Genomic DNA, 26,239 nt, shown 5'->3' with positions numbered 1-26,239 from the left:
TAATGTCTTCAATCACTACAATGCCCTCATCGGAAGGCTGCCCCCAGAAACGCACTCTAAATTAAAATGACCCTTTTACAGTATAATATTTATAGTAAATCCCCTAAGTCTTAAGGTAGAGTGACAATTCATGAAAGCCTTATGAGGTTTTTCTCAACTTAATCTGATGAATATGGACTGTCCTGTCACGGTGGTCTTCTTTCTCTTAGCTTTAGCCTGGCTAGTCTGTAGCCTGGCTAGTCAGTCCACTGGGGAGGGAACAGTCTTCAGCCCACAGTGCTGCTGCCCAACCTCTCCTCACTACAGAATGTGGGAAGCTTCCCAGCAATGTGCCCGCTCCCACAGAGTGTTTGTGCGAGAGACATTGTGTGTGTTTTGGTTTGTGTTTTAGGCAAATGTTCAAACTGAAGAGCCGCCTTTCATTGACCTATATTCTATATTCTGCCCCTTCCTTCCCTCGGTCTGTCTGTCTGGCAGGCTGCACAGTGTGGTCTGCGAAACTAACCACTCTTGGAACAACATATGTTACTTACTTTAGAGGGCTATATGTCTGGTGATGTCATCATAATGCAGCCAACCGGTTGAACTGTGTTTGACATGAGCTTTTGGGTTAAACTGGGTTGGCGTGTGCTCTCTTGGGCTCAGTAAGTAGTTTACCTAAACTGCATGCAACCTTTGTACAGGCCAATTCTCAGTTAGCACTCACGGGTTGTTGAATTGTTCTGTATAAATGTTTCTGAATTCCTAGGAAATATACTACTTCTGATAAACCGCATTTTACTACAAGCGTCAGCACTGTTTGATTCGGTGTTATTGTGCCCTTTTTAATAAACTCACATGTTTATCATGTTTTTATTCTTGCAATTGAATGTAGACCGAGAGTAGAGATCTGCCTACCTCTTGGCTCTTTGAGGTTTCATTTCAGTTGGATGCACCGCGGCAGCAGCCCAAACATGATTCTGGACTCAACACAGAAAACCATTGGACTCTTTAAATCATTTCTGCCCCAGTTTATGCGTGGAGAGATTGGAAGGTTTTTGCTGTCAAGCTGTTTTACGTTTGGTCCTGAAGAGAACAGATGAGTTACGTCGTGACCTTTGTGTCCCTGTGAGACGTCTAGAGCTGGACTCGTCTCTGTTTACTCTGCATTGTAGACCATTTATGTTAACAGTACATCCCGCATGAATACTTACGGCATGATGGACTTGTTTATTCCACGCTTTTCCACATGTCTCCTCTGTTTGTTTGACTCGGACATCTGTGTAAATACATTGTTTGGATGGCGACATCTTCAGTGCTACAGAATGCAAATAACTCCAATGACACAATAGGGATTAATGGGGAATAAATCTATAAAGCTTGATTGGTCCAAGTCGGGTTATTTTCGTTCCCCAGTGTCTCTGTCACAAAGGACTTCTAAAGGAATGTCTATTTTTATACCCCTGGACGCCAAGTGATTTGCTCCAAAACAGCCATTACAGCCACGATTTTGTTGCCCAAGGCTGGTCACGGATCAAACACGGCACTTTTCCTCCAGTGTCCAGATAAGTACAGATCAACAATCAGAGCTATGAGACATCGTATCTCCCTTTTTAAAGCTGATGAACACACCCTGAGCTGTCTCTCTGTATATGTATCTCTCCCTCTCACTGTCTATCTAGCTATATGGGCAATACTGTATTATTGAAGTGTCATAAACCCGAACATCATCATCCTGGGATCCCCTAGCCAGACCTTGAGCTCTTTTTCGGTCTCTGTGCTCTCTCTGTCTCTGTGCTCTCTCTGGGCTCTCTCTGGGCTCTGTCTATCTCTCTCTGTCTGTCTCTCTGCTTGTTTTCCTGCATTCCTCTTCTGTATTTGGCAAGTGGAGCGTTCATATGGGTCTCTTTTGAGGGTTGTCTACCTCCATCCCTCCATCTGTCTTCTCTTGTCCCTCTGCACTGTGTAGTAGGTTCTGACTGCAGCCTAGACCCTGATTCCCCTCTACCATCAGAGCAGGGAGAGCCAACCGGCCGTGGTCAACCTGACCTCCAGACAACTGAGCAGGCTGTGTGTTTAACAGGAGAGGACACACACACCTCCACTCAATGTGCTGCAAGACCCCCACACCATATGACATGAGAGCATGATGACTAATATTGTAAATATTGTTCTCTGGTGCAGGTCCCCAGAATAACAGCTGCATTAAAGCGTCTACTGTTCTTGTTTTTCATATTAATCATTAATTTCCATCCTTTAACACTGTACATTTAGTCTAGACTCGTTAATCCAATCAGGTAATCTGTAAGTCTATTAGCGCCACAGTTTGTCCTGAAAGCACTTATGGCCGTGTCAGATTTGTCTCTGTCGACAGAGGGTTGTTAGACCAGCTCCCTGCTCTCCCTGCTCCCTGTAAATTTCTGAATACTAGCATAAGACACGGCCTTCCTGTGAAACTGTAATGTGTATAAAACGTTCCCGGGGGAAATGAAACTATCCGTACGAGCTTTGACATTGGCGTCATCCCCCATACTTCCTTAACGATATAAAGCTGCGCTCTGACGGACTGCGTACATTTGGAGGTGAAGTATGTCTTTATGACAGTGGTTTGGAGAGGAGGCTTAGTAGTGGATTTATCATTTACATCAGAGGGATACTACTCAAGGTGTAGGGCTGTCCTGAGCAGGGAGGGAGCCGAGCAGGCGGTCTACTGCTGCCCTCCAACGGCCTTCAAACCACTCTGGAGAGGAGAGATGAGATACACAGGCCAACGTATACTGGAATCACTTCCAGCCCCAGTCTCACCTTTGAACTTCCGCACACGACTCTCTCACTCCCCCAGGGCTCTGTGCTCGAACCCCTGCCCTCGGGTAAGCCTCGGCAAGCTGCCGGGACTGTAGCCATTTTAGTTCTGCAGCCTCTGGTAACTACGGTAGCCCCACTGCCGCTGGTCATTCAGGGAGAACCAAAGCAATAATGAACAGCGCCGTGTTGTATTGGGTCAGGCTCCGAAGGAAGAAATCAGAAGCTAATCTAATAAGAAGCTTGAGCGTCTCTCAAGGAAGACACATGGCCTTCAGACTCTGCCAGGGGGGAGGAGGGGAACATAGAGGTGGGGGTGTTGTGAGGATGTTAATGTATTACGTGTCGGCACTCTGTGTTCTTGGGTCCGGGACTAATAGGTGTTGCCCAACATTCATGTGTTTATATCGGGACATAGGAACCGTCTTCATGGCTTTAGCAGAGCTGCATGTTCTCTCTAGGTGCTGGGGGCAAACAGGTGCTTCACTTCACTATTCATACCGTGGAAAAACGGCAGGGCCCTGTTTTTAGTACTCATCCAGAGAGAGAGCAGGAGAGTGACGTTCTTGGTGTGGTGTTGTATGTGTTGAAAACTTACAGCCCACGAGAAATGATTGATTGTACTTGAAACCTTTGGCAGCTTTGGATTATTTTCCTATTTCCACCCAGGTTTTAATGGTCGTCTTTACAAGCTATGCTCACCACAGCCCAGTTAGTTTCACGAGTTGTGAGATGTTGAGCCCAAACTACTCTCTTGTACGTTCAGTCAAAAGCAGACAGTCAGCAGGTCTGAACGTTTGGCTGGTCAGCGCTTCAGTGTAAGCTGTTGAAAGCGTCTACTCCTCAGCCTCTTACTGTCAGAATATTCCCTCGTGTCTGCAGAAATTGCCGGCTGGTGTGAGCCAGTTTGCCTACACCTGTGTCCAGGACCATCCCATTTGGACCAATCAGCAGTTCTGGGAGGCCACGTTCTACAGTGAGGTCCAGAACCAGATCCGAGCCCTGTACCTCACTGCCCCTGAAGACAAACTAGGAATCACTGCCAGGTTAAAGGTAAACGAAAGAGGTTTCAAAGAAAAACAACCATTATTTGGCTATCACCTTTTTTAGCCCAGTTTGCTGAATGGCACTTAACAAGCACATATCTTTCTCTCCCCTCAGGAGCAAGGTCCCCTGCCCCCGGCGGCCCCCAGCGCCTTGGAGCGCACAGCCATGGACCTGGCGGCGGAGCAGCTGCGCGCCTGGCCCTGCCTCAGCAAGGAGAAGCAGCAGGAGCTGGTGAAGAACGAGGAGAGCACAGTGTTCAGCCAGGCCATCCACTACGCCAGCCTCCTGGTCTACCTGCTGGTCCCCCTGGACACCAGCAAGAACAAGCTGCTCAGAGCCAACCCTGTCGCTGACTGGGAGAGTGGCAGCAACAGCATCGTCACCAACAGGCGAGCAGAGCAGCTAGTTGCGCCTCACTGCACCCCACTGATATTCAGTCAGTTAAATCTGATACCTAACTATTCCCCAAAGCTATATCAACAGTTATTTTGGCACAGCACAAAGAAGCGCATGGCCCTCGAGTGAAATGCGCTTGATCAGAAAAATAACTCAAATGTAAGGCTGTTATCTTTGATGATGGCGCTCTTGCTTGGGGAGTATTTTGTACTTTGTAATAAGGTGACGATAAGTGTGTGGGCGGACATGACGTTACCGTGTACATGATCGCCTCTAAAATGGATCAGTGTACAGCACCTCCTCAGCCATATCCTGCCCACTCCCACGTCCATCTTGTTGGCTGTCCTATCACCTGCTAAAGTTTCAGCCTCAGCTCTGCTAGGGTGGTTAACACTCAGCCTGTCTGTGGGGGTGATCTCCACTCAGCCAAAAGAAACACAGATTGGGATTTCCAGTGCTCTGTGCTAAGAGTAATGTGATGTGTACCAAGTTTAGAAAGTCTGCACGTGTGCCTTTTCTCAGAAATGGAGAAGGGTCTGCCAAAGCCATAGCTCCAGTTTCTCTCACTTTCACTTTCTGTATGCACTGCTGCTACACGGTAGCCCCCTAGCTAGTCCCCTCTGAAGCGTATTACTGGAGATTTTAGGCCCTTTGAATTGTTTACATGGAGAATGTTGAAGCCTTTTGTTCTTGTTTTGCCGCTGGTTTCATGAGTAGTGGGGGGGGGGGGGGTCGCTGCGCGGCGCGCGATGGCACTGTTTATTTGGTCGTTATTTCCTCTATTTTGGTTCTTGCCCCAGACCTGTTTTGTTTCTCACAGAGAGACTTCTGGATCTCATCTGTGTGTTTTGTAAACCCCGCTGGACGTTACATCACCGTCCCATGTGAAAAGTGGCCAAGAGACCGCGTGAGCGGTCCTGGCATCACAGCTGACCTCTCGCCAGACTGCCATGCTCACAGACCTCAGACGCACTATATCGTCATGTGGATCTCTGGGAAAACTTCAAGCATCCCACTCTGCAGCCTGTTCTATTCTCATGCCATTAATGAAGACTAAAGTCCGACTAAATGTGTGTTTGCAGTATTGCAGGCAGTGTGGCGGAGAGCTTTGACACAGAGAGTGGCTTTGAGGACTCTGAGAACAGCGACGTGGCCAACTCTGTGGTACGGTTCATCGCCCGCTTCATTGACAAGGTGTGCACAGAGAGTGGCGTCAGCCAGGACCACATCAAGAGTTTGCATAGCATGATCCCAGGTACCGTACGACCCCCAGTCAACCTCAACACTACCAAATACAACGTCAATTAAACCCAAATACACCTCTATCCCGGAGCGCTGTAGCTAGCACCGTGACCTCTGACTTCAGTAGCAAACTCCCGCTGTCCTAATTCTGTCAGCTTTATCACTTAACCCTGTATTTGTGCGTCTGACTTTCTCACTCATCATTATTTACGATTGATTTAGGATTATCCGTAATCATGGTAGACTCCACATTAATGTGTTTAGAAACATTTATATTCGTATTTACAATAAAAGTAACTCAAAAATGACACTACATCATTTACAATTTATATTGGGCACAAGATCGTCTGAAACAGAACCAAAACAAACAGCAAATGCATCCAACAACTTTGTAGTCACAAACTTGATTTAACAGTTCACCTGATAAGGATGAAAATACCCTCAAATTAAAGCTGACAGTCTGCACTTTAACCTCATAGTCATTGTATCATCCCAATACTTTTGTAGTTCACTGTAGGTGGTGGCCTTCAAATCTGTAAATATTGGCTTCCTGGGGTTGTAATTAGGGGTGTACAAACATGTGTTTATGTTTACCTGGGTTGGGTAACTTGTGTATGTGTTTTTGTGTGTGCATGACGTTGTGCTAACTGGTCATGACCTCTGACCCCAGGCATCGTGGCCATGCAGATGGAAACTCTGGAGGCGGTCCACAGGGAGAGCAGGAGGCTGCCACCCATTCAGAAGGTAGGTGCTGCCCTGCACTGGGCCACCCATTCAGAAGGTAGGTGCTGCCCTGCACTGGGCCACTCATTCAGAAGGTAGGTGCTGACCTGCACTGGGCCACCCATTCAGAAGGTAGGTGCTGACCTGCACTGGGCCACCCATCTAGAAGGTAGGTGCTGACCTGCACTGGGCCACCCATTCAGAAGGTAGGTGCTGACCTGCACTGGGCCACCCATCTAGAAGGTAGGTGCTGACCTGCACTGGGCCACCCATTCAGAAGGTAGGTGCTGACCTGCACTGGGCCACCCATCTAGAAGGTAGGTGCTGACCTGCACTGGGCCACCCATCTAGAAGGTAGGTGCTGACCTGCACTGGGCCACCCATTCAGAAGGTAGGTGCTGACCTGCACTGGGCCACCCATCTAGAAGGTAGGTGCTGCCCTGCACTGGGCCACTCATTCAGAAGGTAGGTGCTGACCTGCACTGGGCCACCCATTCAGAAGGTAGGTGCTGACCTGCACTAGGCCACCCATCTAGAAGGTAGGTGCTGACCTGCACTGGGCCACCCATCCAGAAGGTAGGTGCTGCCCTGCAGTGGGCCACCCATCCAGAAGGTAGGTGCTGCCCTGCAGTGGGCCACTGAGTTCTCTGTCTGTCTGAATAGAAATGTAGTTTATCAATCATGAATATTAGTACCATTTGAAACTCTGTGAACTGTCATAAAAATGTTATCAATCTCATTCGTGGAGTAATTTTGTTGTGCCTTTTGAAGTAAACCTATGTCCTTTAATAAAGAAGTGGTGTCAGAACCCCTATTCTCCTGGAAGTGGTGTCAGAACCCCTATTCTCCTGGAAGTGGTGTCAGAACCCCTATTCTCCTGGAAGTGGTGTCAGAACCCCTATTCTCCTGGAAGTGGTGTCAGAACCCCTATTCTCCTGGAAGTGGTGTCAGAACCCCTATTCTCCTGGAAGTGGTGTCAGAACCCCTATTCTCCTGGAAGTGGTGTCAGAACCCTCTATTCTCCTGGAAGTGGTGTCAGAACCCTCTATTCTCCTGGAAGTGGTGTCAGAACCCTCTATTCTCCTGGAAGTGGTGTCAGAGCCCTCTATTCTCCTGGAAGTGGTGTCAGAGCCCTCTATTCTCCTGGACGTGGTGTCAGAAACCTCTATTCTCCTGGAAGTGGTGTCAGAAACCTCTATTCTCCTGGACGTGGTGTCAGAAACCTCTATTCTCCTGGAAGTGGTGTCGTAACCTCTATTCTCCTGGAAGTGGTGTCAGAACCCCTATTCTCCTGGAAGTGGTGTCGTAACCTCTATTCTCCTGGAAGTGGTGTCGGAACCTCTATTCTCCTTGAAGTGGTGTTCTGTAGCTGAAGTGCCTATGATTCCAGTAATGTTGCGGTCATCACTCATCATCCATCAGACTGGGGTTCTTACAGTGATGCTGTTGTGCGCCTTATCACACTGCCAGCTCTTGATTAGGTCTCTCCCCCTGGTCGGCTCATTCCCAGGACACTGCGGGCCCAGTCAGGTCCAGTGTAATTGATTTGTATGTTTGTCTGGCAGGGCCTTGTCTGACATTCATAGCTGAGACCACGTTGCACACAGCTCTTCTGCCAGCAGCACATTCAATCCTGTGAACTCTGTAAACAAGCGCAGGAATGACCCTGGTGGGCCATCAGCACAGAGATTTATGACTGGAGTTGGAGCTGTCCTAGCCTCTATGTGGAACCTGCTACTGCTTTGGCCCAAGGTTCAGGGGAGGAGGAGGTAGCGCTGTTGGGTCTGTCGGGATTAAACAATCAGTTAAGGGAGCTGGACGTACTGGTGTACCTTGGGCACTCCAAGCTACAAGCAGTGAAAGGGTCACTGTGATAAGTTGCTATCGCTGGCGCTTATATCTCTGGCGGAGCTGGGTGGGTTGTCTAGTCTGTGTGTAGGGGTGATTACTTAGAGTTCCAGCTGGCAGCCTCATTGGGGTGCTGGGGGAGCCGTTGGGGCCTTTAACACACTGGCCCTGAGCCATCCAACATCAGCAGGACCATGTTCCTCTTATCTTTTGGCCAGACTAGCCCAGAACTCAGCCACTGGACTGGCTTGACCTTAGCATGGATGTCCCTTCAGGTTCCATGTATCACCCCCCCCCCCCCCACTCCCCCTCTGTGTGTAAAGGCTGTGCTCTGAGGGACCAGTGACACCATTCTGTTCCCCATGGAAGATATGAACACTGCACAGAACCATGACCTTCTGACATTTACTGTCTAGGCCCCCTCACACTAGAGTGCTCAACTTGGCTGCAGTTTGATGAGCTAGAGAGGCAGAGCATTTTTAGACCAGCTTCAGACCTGGCTCTGCTGGGGAGCTGAAGAGAAACCGACTGGAGTTTGGATTTACAGGTTGCTACGAAGCACCTCAAAGCAGATGTTCAGCAGTTGTCAGTGCTCATTGACGAGGGGTTTGCTTTGGATCCTCCAGCATTTCTTGAAGCATGTAAATCGATATATTGTGGTAGTGTTGGGTAAGAGTTGTGTTAAATATATGTTGCGCAGACTACACTCAATGCATATATCAAAATGAACTAAATTGATCATTGTAGTCGTAAATAAATGTAAAGACTTGCATGTACCTAAGGACCAAATGATTGACTTGGAGTATTACTGAGGATCAGTCTCCACGGAGCACATGCTTTGTTTTTCTTGGTAAAGCATCAGTGACTGTAGGTAGCTGTGTATAACACCTAATATGAGTGTGTGTGCAACACACTGTATGTTGATGTTTTGCTTTTATGACATGATAATGATGTGTGTGTGTGTGTGTGTGTGATAGATTTCTGTTTTCGATATGCTCGGCTGTTGTTTAGGTGGTGACGTGTGTTTGATATCTATCCTTATCTAATGCACTGATATGTTGACGTTAGGGCTGTCCCCGACAACAACAAAAATGTTGGTCGACCGAAAGTCCTCTGTTTCAACTAATCTATTGGTCTACATTTTTAAACGTGTATTTTTCCATATATAGACACACCCTATGTGTTTGAATAAAATCAACTACAGTGCCTTGGGAAGATATTCAGACCTCTTTTTCCACATTTTGTTACGTTCTCAAATTGATTAAATTGTATTTTTTTCCTCAATCTACACACAATACCCCATAATGACAAAGCAAAAACTTCTTATTTTTTCATGTTTGCTAATTTATATTAAAAAAATAAAAAACTGCCATCACATTTACATAAGTATTCAGACCCTTTACTCTGTACTTTGTTGAAACACCTTTGACAGCGATTACAGCCTCGAGTCTTATGTATGACGCTACAAGCTTGGCATACCTGTTATTATTATTATTATGTTTTTTCACCTTTATTTAACCAGGTAGGCTAGTTGAAAACAAGTTCTCATTTACAACTGCGACCTGGCCAAGATAAAGCAAAGCAGTGTGACACAAACAACAACAACAGAGTCACACATGGAATAAACAAACATGCAGTCAATAATACAGTAGAAAAAAGAAAAATCTATATACAGTGAGTGCAGATGAGGTAAGATAAGGGAGGTAAGGCAATAAATAGGCCATGGTGGCGAAGTAATTACAATATAGCAATAAAACACTGGAATGGTAGATGTGCAGAAGATGAATGTGCAAATAGAGATGCTGGGGTGCAAAGGAGCAAGATAAATAAATACAGTATGGTGATGAGGTAGTTGGATGGGCTACACATGGGCTATGTACAGGTGCAGTTATCTGTGAGTTGCTCTGACAGCTGGTGCTTAAAGCTAGTGAGGGAGATATGGGTCTCCAGCTTCAGTGATTTTTGCAGTTCATACTAGTCATTGGCAGCAGAGAACTGGAAGGAATGGCGGCCAAAGGAGGAATTGGCTTTGGGGGTGACCAGTGAGATATACCTGCTGGAGCATGTACTATGGGTGGTGCTGCTATGGTGACCAGTGAGCTGAGATAAGGCAGGGCTTTACCTAGCAGAGACTTGTAGATGACCTGGAGCCTGTGGGTTTGGTGACGAGTATGAACCAACCAACGAGAGCGTACAGATCGCAGTGGTGGGTAATATATGGGGCTTTGGTGACAAACCGGATGGCACTGTGATAGACTGCATCCAATTTGTTGAGTAGAGTGTTGGAGGCTATTTTATAGATAACATCACCGAAGTCGAGGATCGGTAGGATGGTCAGTTTTACAAGGGTATGTTTGGCAGAATGAGCGAAGGATGCTTTGTTGCGAAATAGGTAGCTGATTCTAGATTTAATTTTGGATTGAAGATGCTTAATGTGAGTCTGGAACGAGAGTTTACAGTCTAGCCAGACACCTAGGTATTTATAGTTGTCCACATATTTTAAGTCAGAACCGAGTAGTGATGCTGGATGGGCGGGGAGGTGCGGGCAGTGATCGGTTAAAGAGCATGCGTTTAGTTTTACTTGCATTTAAGAGCAGTTGGAGGCCACGGAAGGAGAGTTGTATGGCATTGAAGCTCGTCTGGAAGTTAACAGTGTCCAACGAAGGGCCAGAAGTATACAGAATGGTGTCTTCTGCGTAGAGGTGGATCAGAGAATCACCAGCAGCGATATCATTGATGTATACAGAGAAGAGAGTCGGCCCGAAAATTGAACCCTGTGGCACCCCCATAGAGACTGCAAGAGGTCTGGACAACAGGCCCTCCGATTTGGCACACTGAACTCTATCAGAGAAGTAGTGGTGAACCAGGCGAGGCAATCATTTGAGAAACCATGGGTGTTGCTTCTGCCAATAAGAATGTGGTGATTGACAGAGTCGAAAGCCTTGTCCAGGTCGATGAATATGGCTGCACAGTTATGTCTCTTATCGATGTCGGTTATGATATCGTTTAGGGCCTTGAGCGTGGCTGAGATGCACCCATGACCAGCTCTGAAACCAGATTGCATAGCGGAGAAGGTACGGTGGGATTCGAAATGGTCGGTAATCTGTTTGTTGACTTGGCTTTCGAAGACCTTAGAAAGGCAGACTAGGATAGATATAGGTCTGTAGCAATTTGGGTCTAGAGTGTCTCCCCTTTGAAGAGGGGGATGACCGCGGCAGCTTTCCAATCTTTGGAGAATCTCAGACAATACAAAAGAGAGGTTGAACAGGCTACTAATAGGGGTTGCAACAATTTCGGCAGATCCTTTTAAAAAGAGAGGGTCGAGATTGTCTAGCCCGGCTGATTTGTAGGGCGTCCAGGTTTTGCAGTTCTTTAAGAACATCCGCTCTCTGGATTTGGGTGAAAGAGAAATGGAGGAGGCTTGGGCGAGTTGCTGTGGGGAGTGCAGGGCTGTTGAACAGGGTAGGGGTAGCCAGGTGGAAAGCATGGCCAGCCATAGAAAAATGCTTATTGAAATTCTTAATTATCGTGGATTTATCGGTGGTGACAGTGTTTCCTAGCCTCAGTGCAGTGGGCAGCTATATATGTATGTATGTATGTATGTATTTATGTATGCATGTTTGCATGTATAAAACCTTTATTACAGCAGACTGAAAACAGTTGCATTCATTCATGAATGGCGGTTTATTTATTTATTGTTTGTGCTAATTATTGAAATCTCCCTTTATTTAATTTTAATGCTAAAATGATTGATTGCATTTCAAAGCACGAATGTATCGTATGCTGTGATGGCATGAACAAATGAATGATTGATTGATTCAGCAGCCTATACTGTATATTCATATATAGGCCTATACAAGCCTACTATACAGAGACCACTAATGACAACGATATTACTTATTATTATAATGATTGTCATAATAATAATTGTAATAATAACAATAAGGAGATCAATAAAAAGGAGGGTGTAGAAGCTGGAGCTACGTGCATATTGTGTGTGACAAACAGGTGCTGTTAAATTACAGTATAATTTTTCTGCCTGTTTGGAACAGTGTGAACAACACAAAATACATTAAGTTATACCAGTCTGTTCTAACAAAAAAAATGGTAAAGCCTTTATTAAAGTATAGCAAAGATTAAAAACAGCCGAACCTGTGAAATTGCTTTATCTAAAAAAAATGATGTTGCATGAGGCTTGGTCCTCTTTGGAATCAGTAGGCTATTAAACAAACACGCACAGGCAACAGGAGCAAGATCTGTGTTATTTCTGTAGATAAATATGGATGATTTTATAAAGAGGCACATTTAAGTTAGGCTATTGATTATAGACCTAATTCAGTTGGTTTCCCATCCTCAATTTTCTTAGACAATTAGGCTAAGGCAAGGGCTGTTTCCTCATTTCTGCTGCTGCTGCCTCCGCCACCATTGTTTTCAATCCCAATATGCTGGTTAAATGTGCTATTATGCACATAGGGAAAGGCGACCAATTTTACGCTGCACTGAAGATTGTTTCAGAACCGCGGACAGCGACCGTATACAATGAGGGAGAAAGCAAATTCGTATTAAAATATTTGATTTATTAGTGTTGCACTATTATTTTTTACATACTATAACCATGCACAATTTCAGTATCACGTCTTAGACGGTGCCATCCCCGTGGTCTCTGCAATGAATTAGTCCACTGAGACAGGCGTGAATCCGACAGGTGTCTTGTGCACCATGAAGAAAATAAAAGAAAATTGCGACTGCTCGACTGAAGAAATCTCGTCGACCAACAGCCTATCGATCAGACAATCAACCAGTCGACTAAATGGGGTCAGCCCTAGTTGACATGCTTAAGTACATGGTGTGTGTGCAGGTATCTGTATATGCAGTGTTCTGGTGGAGTGTGTTTGACATGTGCATCCTCTGCCCCACCCAGCCTAAGATCCTGCGCCCAGCTCTGCTCCCTGGTGAAGAGTTTGTGTCGGAGGGTCTTAGAGTGGTCCTGGACCCTGATGGCAGAGAGGAGGCAACGGGGGGGATGCTCGGGGGACCGCACATCCTGCCAGCAGAGGGAGCCCTCTTCCTCACCACCTATCGCATCATCTTCAAGGGCTCCCCACACGACCCACTAGGTAAATCATCCAGCTAGCATCTAATTATATCTGTCCCTCTTGAGATTACCCATAAGAAGCTGATAGTGCAGTTTGCGTTTCCCAATGTTGTGCACTATAAAGGGTATCATTTGAGATTAAGCCTGTTTTTTGAATGTGTTGTGTGGATGAGATACAATAGCATAGAAGGGTATGTTGAGGTGTCCTGTGTGTCTGAGTAGTGGGGGAGCAGGCAGTGATCAGGAGCTTCCCAGTGTCCACCTTGACCAAAGAGAAGAAGATCAGCGTCCAGAACCAACTGCAGCAAAACATGCAGGAGGGACTGCAGCTCCGCTCGGCATCCTTCCAGGTAATCCACATACACAGCTACTCCTGTTGATGTGGATGATGATGAAGATACATTATTAAAGAGGTGATTATGATGCTTTGGGCTTTTCCATTATTGACTTCATAGTGGAGGGATCTGTCTCTGTTCGTGGATCTGTGAATCTGTCTCCGTTTGTCCGTACGTTAGTCACACGCGATATCTCAAACAGCACCGGGCCGATTTTGACATAACTTTGGTGAATGAAGCGTCTAGCCATAGAGATCCGGCATTTACAAAATTACACTGATTAGCCCAAGGCGGGAACTGTAGTAATTAGCTGAAATGTGTTGGTCACACATGGCGCTGCAGCATTCAGGCGACTAAATGTTTACTGTTCCCTCGTCTCTCATTAAGTACACACAGTCCCATTTCTTAGATGCTAAATAGATGTTAACATAGTTTGTCCAAGCATGTGAGTGTTCTCTCCTTTTGCCCCAAACCATGTGTAAGATTGCCTGAACATGTACAACAGATTCACAGAGAACCCAGAATTACTGATCAGTTGTGACATTTGGAGAGATTAAAGGAATGCAAATGCTACAGACTCTGCCCTATATCCAGCCTGATATCAATACATTTCTTGGAAGTTATATGAGTAACCTATGTTGAGTTTGATTTGAAGGGAAAAAAGGCAACCGTGCACATGTTTTTGGTCTTTCACAATTCATGTAGTGCTGTAAAGTTTTTATGGTTCATTCCTATCTTTTTAGTAACACGGACAATAAAACAGGCCTTTATGTGGGGAGGGGGTCACTTGGCCTGGCTGGGCCTGTGTGTGCGTGCGTGTGTGTGTGTTAGCGAGCAAGAGTGTGTGAGTGTGTGTTACTAAGCCTGGCCAGAGGGCTGTGTCTAAGTCTGGGGTGCATTATCAAGCCTTTATTGAGAGCTGCAGGCTGCTGGGGATCCACAGGAAAGCAGGCAGGAACTGGTGGGATGTTTGGGGAGGGATGGATGGGGAGAGGAGGGACTACTGGGTCAGGGCGGTCAGTGAGAAGCGGACCTCACTCTGGAAAGACAGTCTGTGTGAAATATGTGAACATTCCGTACATTCTGTTTCCGATTTGCAATTAGTAGTATTTGCTTCCCTGCGAGGAAAAAAACAACAACATGCGAATAGAAATATGTCATATTTTTGGGGCTTCACAGATGTGCATATCTGCCGAGACATTTTGATTTATGAGTGCATTATTATTTTCCAGCCATTCCATGGAAGACCATATGTTTAATCTGGAGGCAATGAGCTCACAGGTTCCCTGATGCGTCCTGTGTCCCCTCCAGTTGATCAAGGTGGCGTTTGACGAGGAGGTGAGCTCAGAGATGGTGGAGGTCTTCAGGAAACATGTCCAGAGGATCCGCTACCCTCAGTCCATCTTCAGCACATTTGCCTTCGCCGCAGGCCAGACCGCTCCCCAACTCATCCTTCCCAAACAGAAGGAGAGGAACACGGGTTTCAGGTCAGTCCCACCTCTGTCTGAGTGGTGCACAGTGACGCAGGCCAGACCGCTCCCCAACTCATCCTTCCCAAACAGAAGGAGAGGAACACGGGTTTCAGGTCAGTCCCACCTCTGTCTGAGTGGTGCACAGTGACGCAGGCCAGACCGCTCCCCAACTCATCCTTCCCAAACAAAAGGAGAGGAACACGGGTTTCAGGTCAGTCCCACCTCTGTCTGAGTGGTGCACAGTGACGCAGGCCAGACCGCTCCCCAACTCATCCTTCCCAAACAAAAGGAGAGGAACACGGGTTTCAGGTCAGTCCCACCTCTGTCTGAGTGGTGCACAGTGACGCAGGCCAGACCGCTCCCCAACTCATCCTTCCCAAACAGAAGGAGAGGAACACAGGTTTCAGGTCAGTCCCATCTCTGTCTGAGTGGTGCACAGTGACTAAGGCCAGACCGCTCCCCAACTCATCCTTCCCAAACAGAAGGAGAGGAACACAGGTTTCAGGTCAGTCCCACCTCTGTCTGAGTGGCGCACAGTGACGCACTCCAGTCAACTCGTCAATGTTCTGTTAACCTGTAGTGACGCCCAGCCCGTGAACGGGACCGTTATCATCATCTGACACTAATTAGCATAACGCAGCGGACAAAAATATTCCTATTCATGAAAATCACAAGTGAAATATATTGGAACACAGCTTAGCCTTTTGTTAATCACCCTGTCATCTCAGATTTTCAAAAGATGCTTAACAGCCAACGCTAGACAAGCATTTGTGTAAGTTTATCATAGCCTAGCATAGCATTTTGTCCAGCTAGCAGCAGGCAAACTTGTCACGGAAATCAGAAAAGCAATCAAATTAAATAGTTTACCTTTGATGAACTTCAGATGTTTTCACTCACGAGACTCCCAGGTAGACAGCCAAAGTTAATTTTTTCCCAAAATATTATTTTTGTAGGCGAATTAGCTCCATTTGTTCTTCACGTTTGGCTGAGAAATTGCCCGGAAATTGCGGTCACCACAACGCCGAAAAATATTCCAAATTAGCGCCATAATATCGACAGAAACATGGCAAACATTGTTTAGAATCCATCCTCAAGGTGTTTTTCTAATATCTATTCGATAATATATCAGTCGGGACAATTCGTTTTTCACTCTGACCGATTGGAGTAATGGCTACCTCTGTATTTTACACGAGAATCTCTCTCGGAGCCACCATGTGACCACTTACGCAATGTGGCTGCCTACGGCTATTCTTCAACAGAGATGCGTAAAACTACGTCACAATGCTGTAGACACCTTGGGGGAATACGTAGAAAGCCTAAGCTAGTTTATGGTACATTCACAGCTGAATAGGGACTCATTGGAACGCAGCGCTTTCAAAACCTGGGGCACTTCCGGATTGGATTTTTCTCAGGCTTTCGCCTGCAACATCAGTTATGTTATATATATCTTTACAGTTTTGGAAACGTTAGTGGTTTCTATCCAAAGGTGTCAATTATATGCATATTCTAGCATCTTTTCCTGACAAAATATCCCGTTTAAAACGGGAACGTTTTTTTTCCAGAAATGAAAATACTGCCCCCTAACACCAAGAGTTGTTTTGGATGGCAAATCCCATTATGTGTTTGAAAGGTTCCTGTAATACCTCCCACAACAGACTGTGTTGAGTAATCTTCCTTATCTGACGCTGGAATCAGACATGATAAATTATGTTATGGTCTCCTCTTTTTCCTCCTCCTCACAGGACGCTGTCCAAGACCATTGTGAAAGGAGCCAAGAGAGCTGGGATGATCACCATGGGCCGTCAGAGTCAGACCACGCTGAAAAAGAACGACCGAGGGAGTCGGATGACCTGGCACGAGGATGATGACATCTCAGGTAGGAGCAGACTGATGTTAAACTCCTATAAGGAAGAAGAGGGGGAGTTTTGACAAGCTGGTGTTTCCTGAACGTTCACCTGACCTTGTGTCTCTCTCTCTCTCTCTCTCTCTCTCTCTCTCTCTCTCTCTCTCTCTGTGTGGGGGGCTCTGTGTGTCTCTTCCAGTGTCGGATGAGGGTGAGCCACCCCCCAGTAGCACGTTGAGGGCATCAGAGAAATCCACCATGGAGCAGCTGGTGGAGCGTGCGTGTTTCCGTGACTACCAGCGGCTGGGCCTGGGCACCGTCACAGCCAGCTCCTCCCGCTCTAAGACAGGAGAGCAGTTCAGAGTCACTGCAGTAAACAGACTCTACTCCCTCTGTCGCAGGTACACACAACGCACATACACTTCGTCATGTCAGATAAGACGTTGGCGCTCTGAGCAATGTAGAAGAGGTGTATTCGATGTTAATTTATTGGTTGTATCAGATCAAACTGCCATCATAGGTGTCCCAGTAGTGGTCTCCATGCTGAATGGGCTGATGGTGTGTGTAACCCACAGTTACCCAGGGCTCCTGGTGGTTCCCCAGTCAGTGCAGGACAGCAGCCTGCAGAAGGTGGCCCGTTGTTACAGACATAACCGCCTGCCAGTGGTGTGTTGGAAACACCCCCGCACCAAAGCTGTGCTGCTACGATCCGGAGGCTTCCACGGCAAAAGTGTGGTGGGACTCTTTAAGTCCCAGAACCAATCTTCAACAGGTACGGTACACACACATACAGTACCAGTCAAAAGTTTGAACACATACTCATTTCAGGGTTTTTCTTTATTTTACTATTTTCTACATTGTAGAATTATAGTGAAGACATCAAGTCTGTTAAATGACACATATGGAATCATGTAGTAACCAAAAAAGTATCCAAATATATTTGAGATTCTTCAAAGTAGCCACCCTTTGCATTGATGACAGCTTTGCACACTCTTGGCATTGTCTAAACCAGCTTCATGACGTAGTCACCTGGAATACATTTCAATTAACAGGTGAGCCTTGTTAAAAATTAATTTGTGGAATTTCTTTCCTTAATGTGTTTGAGCCAATCAGATGTGTTGTGACAAGTTAGGGGTGGTATACAGAAGATAGCCCTAAGTCCATATTATGGTAAGAACAGCTCAAATAAGCAAAGAGAAACGACAGTCCATCATTACTTTAAGACATGAAGGTCAGTCAATGCGGAACATTTCAACAACTTTTAAGGACACCCATAAGAAGAAACATGAGCATTGGACATTAGACTGGTGGAAGGTCCAAATTTGAGATTTTGTATTCCAACCGCCAAGTCTTTGTGAGACGCAGAGTAGGTGAACAGATGTGTGGTTCCCACTGTGAAGCATGGAGGAGGTGTGATGGTGTGGGGGTGCTTTGATAGTGATACTGTGGGTGATTTATTTAGAATTCAGCATGGCTACCACAGCATTCTGCAGCGATACGCCATCCCATCTGTTTTGCGCTTAGTGGGGCTGTCATTTTTTTTCAACAGGACAATAACCCAACAGACCTCCATTCTGTGTAAGGGCTATTTGACCAAGAAGGAGTGTGATGGATCGGATGACATGTCCTCCACAATCACCCGACCTCAACCCAATTGAGATGGTTTGGGATGAGTTGGGCCGCAGAGTGAAGGAAAAGCAGCCAACAAGTGCTCAGCATATGTGGGAACTCCTTCAAGACTGTTGGAAAAGCATTCCTCATGAAGCTGGTTATATAAAATGGCACCGGAGCAGAAGGCAGACGTTTTACTTTCCCCCAACCGATTGTGTTTTTTTGTTTATCTGCATTGTTTGTAACTTATTTTTTCCCTCTTTTTGTACATAATGTTGCCGCTTCGTCTCTTATGACTGAAAATAAGAGAGGCCAGAGAGCGTGCTGCCTGCTGAGAAGTTGAAGGTGATCGAATAAACCCCCACTTCCCTCAATTCTGCTAGCTAATGTGCAATCTTTGGATAATAAAATCGAAGAGTTACGCTTAAGATTAAACTACCAACGGGACATTAAAAACTGTAACATCTTATGTTTTACGGAGTAGTTGCTGAACAATGACAACATCAACATACTGCTGGCTGGTTATACGATGTACCGGCAGGATAGAACAGCGGCGTCTGGTAAGACGAGGAGCGGCGGTCTATGTATGTTTGTAAACAACAGCTGGTGCACGATATCTAAGGAAGTCTCGAGCTATTGCTCACCTGAGTTAGTTTCTCATGATAAGCTGTAGACCACACTACCTACCGAGAGTTTTTATCTGTATTCTTTGTAGCTGTTTACATACCACCACAGTCAGAAGCTGGCACTAAGATAGCATTGAATGAGCTGTATTCCGCCATAAGCAAACAAGAAACCGCTCACCCAGAGGCGGCGCTCCTGGTAGACTTGAATGCAGGGAAACTTAAATCAGTTTTACCAAATTTCTATCAGCATGTTAAATGTGCAACCAGAGAGAAAATAATTCTGGACCACCTGTACTCCATACACAGAGACGCATACAAAGCTCTCACTCACCCTCCATTTGGCAAATCTGACCATCATTCCATCCTCCTGATTCCTGATTACAAGCAAGAATTAAAGCAGGAAGCACCAGTGACGAGATCAATAAAAAAGAGGTCAGGTGAAGCAGCTGCTAAGCTACAGGACTGTTTAGCTAGGACAGACTGGAATATGTTCCAGGATTCCTCCAATGGCATTGAGGAGTACACCACATCGGTCATTGGCTTCATCAATAAGTGCATCGATGACGTCGTCCCCACAGTGACCGTACATACACACCCCAACCAGAAGCCATGGATTACAGGCAGCATCCGCACTGAGCTAAAGGCTAGAGCTGCTGCTTTCAAGGAGCGGGACTCTAACCCTGAAGCTTATAAGATATCCCGCTATGCCCTCCGACGAACCATCAAACAGGCAAAGCGTCAATACAGGACTAAGATTGAGTCGTACTACACCGGCTCTGACGCTCGTCTGATGTGGCAGGGCCTGCAAACCATTACAGAATACAAAAGGAAGCACAGCCGAGAGCTGCCCAGTGACATGAGTCTACCAGACGAGCGAAACTACTAATATGCTCGCTTCGAGGCAAATAACACTGAAACATGCATGAGAGTAGCAGCTGTTCCGGACGATTGTGTGATCAGGCTCTCCGCAGCCAATGTGTGTATGACCTTTTAGACAAGTCAACATTCACAAGGCTGCAGGACCAGACGGATTACCAGGACGTGTACTGCGAGCATGCGCTGACCAACTAGCAAGTGTCTTCACTGACATTGTCAACCTCTCCCTGCCCAAGTCTGTAATGCCAACATGTTTTAAGCAGACCACCATAGTGCCTGTGCCCAAGAACACTAATGTAACCTGCCTAAATGACTACCAACCCGTAGGTCTCACATCTGTAGCCATGAAGTGCTTTGAAAGGCTAGTCATGGCTCACATCAACACCATCAGCCCAGAAACCCTAGACCCGCTCCAATTTGCATACCGTCCCAACAGATCCACAGATGATGCAGTCTCTATTGCACTCCACTATTTCCCGCCTGGACAAAAGGAACACCTATGTGAGAATGCTATTCATTGACTTCAGCTCTGCGTTCAACACCATAGTGCCCTCAAAGCTCATCAATACGCTAAGTACCCTGGGACTAAACACCTCCCTCTGCAACTGGATCCTGGACTTCCTGACGAACCGACAACAACGAGACAACATTTAGGCCTATAGGGAGGAGGTCAGAGACCTGGCTGTGTGGTGCCAGGACAGCAACCTCTCCCTCAACGTGATCAAGACAAAGGAGATGGTTGTGGACTACATTAAAAGGAGGACCAAGCACGCCCCCATTCTCATCCACCAGGCTGCAGTGGAGCAGGTTGAGAGCTTCAAGTTCCTTGGTGTCCACATCACCAACAAACTAACATGGTCCAAGCACATCATGACGCGGGCACGAGAAAACCTATTCTCCCTAAGGAGACTGAAAAGATTTGTCATGGGTCCTCAGATCCTCAAAAGATTATACAGCTGCACTATCTAGAGCATCCTTACTGGTTGCATCACTGCCTCGTATGGCAACTTCTCGGCCTCCGACCGCAAGGCACTTGAGGGTAGTGCGAACGGCCCAGTATATCGCTGTGGGTTAAGCTTCTTGCCATCCAGGACCTCTATACCAGGCGGTGTCACAGGAAGGCCCTAAAAATTGTCAAAGATTCCAGCCACCCTAGTCATAAATGTTCACTCCTCTACCGCACGGCAAGCGGTACCCGGAGCGCCAAGTCTCGGTCCAAGAGGCTTCTAAACAGCGTCTACCCCCAAGCCATAAGACTCTTGAACAGCTAGTCAAATGGCTACCCAGACTATTTGCATTGCCTCTCCTCTCCACACCTCTGCCACTCTCTGTTGTCATCTATGCACAGTCACTTTAATTAACTCTACCTACATGTACACACTACCTCAACTAAACGGTGCCCCCGCACATTGACTCTGTACCGGCACCCCCCTGTATATATATTTTTTTTACTGCTGCTCTTTAATTACTTGTTCCTTTTATTTCTTATTCTTATCCGTATTTTTTTTAATTGCGCTGTTGGTTAGGGGCTCGTATGTAAGCATTTCATTGTAAGATCTACACCTGTTGTATTCGGCGCATGTGACTAGTAAAATATTTGTTTAACACTTTATTGGTTGCTACATGATGCCTTATGTGTTATTTCATAGTTTGATGTCTTCACTATTATTCTACAACGTAGAAAAATCTAAAACCCTTGAATGAGTAGGTGTTTCCAAACTTTTGACTGGTACTGTACATTACTTACGTACACCATACGGAATTTAAAGGAATTGCATTAGACAGTCATGTTATAACATTTAGGCCATTGATGTTGAATACTGTATGTCTAATGACTGGTGTCCTCTCCCTCTAGCCCCTGCCAACTCTTCTGAGTTGTCCAGTAGTCTGGAGCAGGAGAAGTATCTTCAGGCCATCCTCAACTCCATCCCTGTCTACTTCAAACTGAACGGCAGTAACAGTCTGTCCAACCGCTCTCTCATCGGCCTCTCACCAGGTACCCCTGCTCTGGGCTCTGGGCTCTGGGCTCTGGGCTCTGGGCTCTGGGCTCTGCTCTGGGCTCTGCTCTAGACTGGTAGTGTTCTTCCCACTCTGTCACTATTGTTTTCGTGTGTTTGTCCTCGTTCCTTCAGTGTTATTCTGCTGATTATCTTAGTAAGGTTTCCTCTGGGCCACTGCCTGCTATTTATGTTGTGTCCGTTGTGTTTGGAAGGAACTGCGGCACAATGTTGTGGTTATGTAAGAGGAACAGGACACCCAGGGGTCACCCTCCATCCATCTTCCCAGACTTCACCCCACCGCCAAGTGCCAGTCCATAGAGCTGTGTGACCAGCACATACCCTACGCAAAGTCAGCGGGATTCTGTTTCCCATGTAACCACAATAGATTTTTAGTCTCTTGGAACTGGATCAAAATGCACCTTGAATCAATGTCAATTGCATCCATCTTCCAGCTTTAAGATCTACGTCTGCAGGGATCAAATAGTCTTAAAGGGAGAAATAGAATTCGCAAGGCTTGATAGCTTCAGACTTTCTGATTATGTTCAGATAAGCTAATTGGAACTTAATCAATGGGACACGATTGTCGGGTGTGAGCCCAAGGCTTAGGCCTAATTTGAAACACAGCAATCAGTGTTTTTCCCCCTAAATGTAGGTAATGCAACTCCCTCCTTGTGTTATCATTTAAAAATGTGTCCTAATCTCCCAGGTCTGTGTCCATTTTGTGACTTATCTGAGACGCACTGTGGGGTAGTTATGTTCTCAGATCCTGTGTCTGACAAATATAGATGGTTAGTCATCCAGGCATGGTTTTCATTCCCTGTCCTCTCTGGGTCTGTGTGACTGTGTTTGTCCTGGTTACAGCTGAATGGTGGTGTTATCCCCATTTCATGTCTGTGTGTCCTCTTCAGGCAGTGAAAGGAGGACGTCTAGAATACCAAAGATGGCCCCCGTCCATTTGGACATGCCCTTCTCCAACAGCTTTGCCAGAGGAGGTGAGTGCTGTACCCACGTGTCACTTCCTCAAAGTCCAATATATCACACCGCAAATGCAGTTCTGGAAACATACTGGGCCTCTTTTGGTCTATGACTCAGCTTTGTTACCTAATTGTACCATGCCAGATAAATGTGACCTAGTAGTCTGGTATGTCCAGTGAAGATGTGTCCTAGATTTTCTGGAAATTATAAGATGTCTGTTAATGGCATGCAGCTGTCTGCGTAATGGTTTATCTTCTCTGGAAGTTGAAGTGCACAAGTGTATTGTTAGGTTAGTTGCCACTGTTCATGTAATATTCAAACACAAGATTGCTACATCCAAAGATGACTTTCACGGTAATTGCCAGCAGCATTAAGTGGATTTTGATTTGTCTTCTAAATAATCTTCAAAGATTTCAAATAACATGGGGCTTCTGAGGAATTTTGATCATCGTCTTTGTTTCAACACAACACCATGGTCTACTATGTCATGTACGTCAACCCTTATTCTGTTCATCTCAAGACTGAATTGCAGATTAATATTTACTTTGGTATTCATATCTTTCTACCATCCAACCCTGTTGGTCTCTTAAGTTTGGAGCCTAGCTCCCCATGTCCCGACCCCTTGTTGTAACCACCCAGGTGACCTTATGACTGCGTGCCACGCTATGTTGCCCCTACGGTTGGGGGATTGAGTGTGTGCTGGTATGTTATGTCCATCTGATGTTGTGATCTTTCTGTGCCCTTTTCCTCGTCACCCCGTACCCATTACCTGCCAGTGCTTGGGTACAGGGATAAGCTATTCACTCACTCAAACCAAAAACCTGCCACTAAGGGGATCATCCAAAATCAAGGTATAGTGAAAATGTCCACTCTATTCAGATCTCTCCCCCCTCTTACTCCACCCCTTTTTATTAACATCTTCGTTTTATTTCCTGGTCATTGATCCTACAGTAGTTCGTCCTTTAAAAGTTGCAGCATACTGCAGCACAGGTTCCGTGGTGCCGCAGAATTTGATGGCACGTTATTTAAGTGCCAACCACTGGTACCGTTAATGCTAGTTTGACCATCAGATGCTTTGAGAAGCATTTGATAGCCTTCAATGGTGGCTGTACTAGATCATTTAAAACCTGGGTTTCCTTTAGGATGGAACAGAAAATATGGCGCTGTACAACGTGATGGTCGGGAGTAGGCTACAGTACTTCGCTATTTAGCTAAAGAATCCCCGTGTCGTGCGGATATGCGGGAGACTGGGGTTCAATTTCCACGACGGGGAGGAAGGAGTAGGCTATCTTTGTAAATAAGAATTTGTTCTTAACTGACTTGCCTAGTTAAATAAAGGTTACACTAAGAACATAACATTTCTAATTGTAGTCTAACCAATTCCCAAACAGAGATTCTGTGAAAATAAAAATCTCATTGATTTATCATGCTTGTCTCAGAGCAGCGCAAAACGATGCTAAAATAGTTGGAGGCTATTGCTTGAAATCCTATTGCTTCTAACTTCAATATGCTCTATAAATAAATAAGCCCTACATCCCTTTTAACATCACATTACTCAACACTAGTGAGACTCATGTCGCCTATGGTAGGCCTACAGTATATTGAAAAATATGATGTGACTCTCCTCCAATAATTACATGTAGAGGATTGGAGGATTTTAAATTAAAACCAAAAGCCACTTCATGGGTCTCCCGGTGGCGGCCGGCACGGTATCTGTAGCAACACATTTTGCATTGTGATGCAGTGACTTAGGCAGCTGCGCCACTGAGGAAGCCCCATCCACAAAGTATCAAAATACAGAGAGGTGTTGGTAAAGGTATATTGTCCTGCTAATAGCCCATAGTGGGCTATTATAATACTGTACATGGTGTCCAGGTCAGGATAACCAAAACAGTTTTTAATAAATAAATATCAGAAAGAATGTTGGTACTTATTTATTTTGATCCAAAGCTATGAATGAGTGAGTCACTGAACTAAATGTAGGCGCCCCTATATGACTGTGCCATCAACTTGATAATATATAATGTTATTTCGTTTTCAAAAACACGAAAGTGGGTGATTGAATAAAGGCTTAAATAATATTTGTAAAGGCCAAAACATTTATTTCTGTTTTTAGAGGGAGAGAAACGCTGGGCCAGTTGTGTGGCGCCCTATGGGACTCCCAATCACGGTCGGATGTGATACATAATACTTTTTGTGGTGTTATGTTTTGCCTTTTCTGGTGGATTAAAATGAAATTGCAACCAATCACTGCCGGTTTTGATACAGCCAACCTAACTTAGAAATACATTTGACAATGGAATCCTCCCCGTACCCTCCTAGGCAAGTCTATTGTCCAGCTACCTGCTAATAGCCATAATGGCGCTGTACAACGTGACTGTGTGTTTTAATACTGTGAGTATTTACCAGTAAGCAACAATTTGTTACCTTCATTAGATAACTTTGTTCCAATATTTCTGTAATTCAGTGATATTTATTCCCATCTTAATTCCTTATGGATCCGTAACGATTATTAGTGCTACCCAGTGTGGCGGGGTGGGGGTCCACCCTCCCCCTTCCTCCTCCCTTCCCCATGAGCTAGGTCTATCTTCTGTGTGCAGCTCTGCGGCCCATCCCGCGTGCTTTCAGTGGATACAGCTGGAGAACTACAAGGCAACCCCATTGACCAATATATATTGTCATGCTAATAACATGGTTAATAATATATGTGAGAATATCCATGGGGCTTTTTTAGAATTCTAAATTAATAACAATAATAATCTTTGTTTAATTTTTTTAGATTTCAGTTTAAAATAACAAAATAAGTGAGGAAAAAGGTCATTCTTGAACATGGGGTGAGACATTGTTACTAATTTGTAAATAAAGACAGTTTGTTATTTAGAATTATTTCTGTTTTTAGAGAGAGAGAAACCAAAAACCTACAGTCATGTGTCTCTCATGGGTCTCCCAGTCGAGGCCGGCACAGGTATTGAATCAGCATCTGTAGCAACACAGCTTGCACTGCTATGCAGTGTCTTAGACCGTTGCGCCACTCAGGCACTGTACAGTGTGAACGGTCGGGAGTGAGCTACAGTACTACAGTAAGAGCAAAATAATCCTAATAAAATAATAAAAACCTTAGTGTGACAAGTTTTAGTAAGTAATTCTGAAGTCGTGCACAATTATCAGTTTCTATTTGTCACCCTTTCATTGTCAGTTAGAGACACAGTAGGACCCAAAAACATAATCAGTGCTCTCCTAACTCCCCCTTGCCCTGGTCTGAAGCAGGGTACCGTACTAAACCACAAATTACCTCTTAAGTACCGCAACATAATCACAAACCTTTTAGTGGAGCAACCACTGTATGTAACCCACGCTCATGCCTCCTGT

At 45.6% G+C, this 26,239-nt stretch overlaps 1 protein-coding gene across 3 annotated transcripts in view; it reads left to right on the top strand.

The window, feature by feature from the left end:
• Nucleotides 1-26,239, top strand: part of LOC110526365 (myotubularin-related protein 13) — a 158,413-nt gene that overhangs the window by 119,513 nt on the left and 12,661 nt on the right. Inside the window, exons 18-30 of one of the 3 annotated variants that reach the window (XM_036980720.2) lie at nucleotides 3,664-3,834; nucleotides 3,943-4,217; nucleotides 5,307-5,479; nucleotides 6,137-6,210; nucleotides 12,959-13,154; nucleotides 13,355-13,482; nucleotides 14,779-14,954; nucleotides 16,682-16,815; nucleotides 16,982-17,183; nucleotides 17,358-17,554; nucleotides 21,751-21,891; nucleotides 22,804-22,887; nucleotides 23,647-23,721. In XM_036980720.2, the coding sequence (XP_036836615.2) occupies nucleotides 3,664-3,834; nucleotides 3,943-4,217; nucleotides 5,307-5,479; nucleotides 6,137-6,210; nucleotides 12,959-13,154; nucleotides 13,355-13,482; nucleotides 14,779-14,954; nucleotides 16,682-16,815; nucleotides 16,982-17,183; nucleotides 17,358-17,554; nucleotides 21,751-21,891; nucleotides 22,804-22,887; nucleotides 23,647-23,721 (2,026 nt within the window). The remainder of the gene's footprint in view (nucleotides 1-3,663; nucleotides 3,835-3,942; nucleotides 4,218-5,306; nucleotides 5,480-6,136; nucleotides 6,211-12,958; nucleotides 13,155-13,354; nucleotides 13,483-14,778; nucleotides 14,955-16,681; nucleotides 16,816-16,981; nucleotides 17,184-17,357; nucleotides 17,555-21,750; nucleotides 21,892-22,803; nucleotides 22,888-23,646; nucleotides 23,722-26,239) is intronic. The other 2 variants (XM_036980721.2, XM_036980722.2) reach the window with 2 other exon arrangements.

Source organism: Oncorhynchus mykiss, chromosome 6 (assembly GCF_057628025.1).
Source record: "Oncorhynchus mykiss isolate SJ-2025 chromosome 6, ASM5762802v1, whole genome shotgun sequence".
Taxonomy (NCBI): domain Eukaryota; kingdom Metazoa; phylum Chordata; class Actinopteri; order Salmoniformes; family Salmonidae; genus Oncorhynchus; species Oncorhynchus mykiss.
The sequence above is the reverse complement of the archived record's forward strand: the minus strand, read 5'-3'. Positions and strand labels throughout refer to the sequence as shown.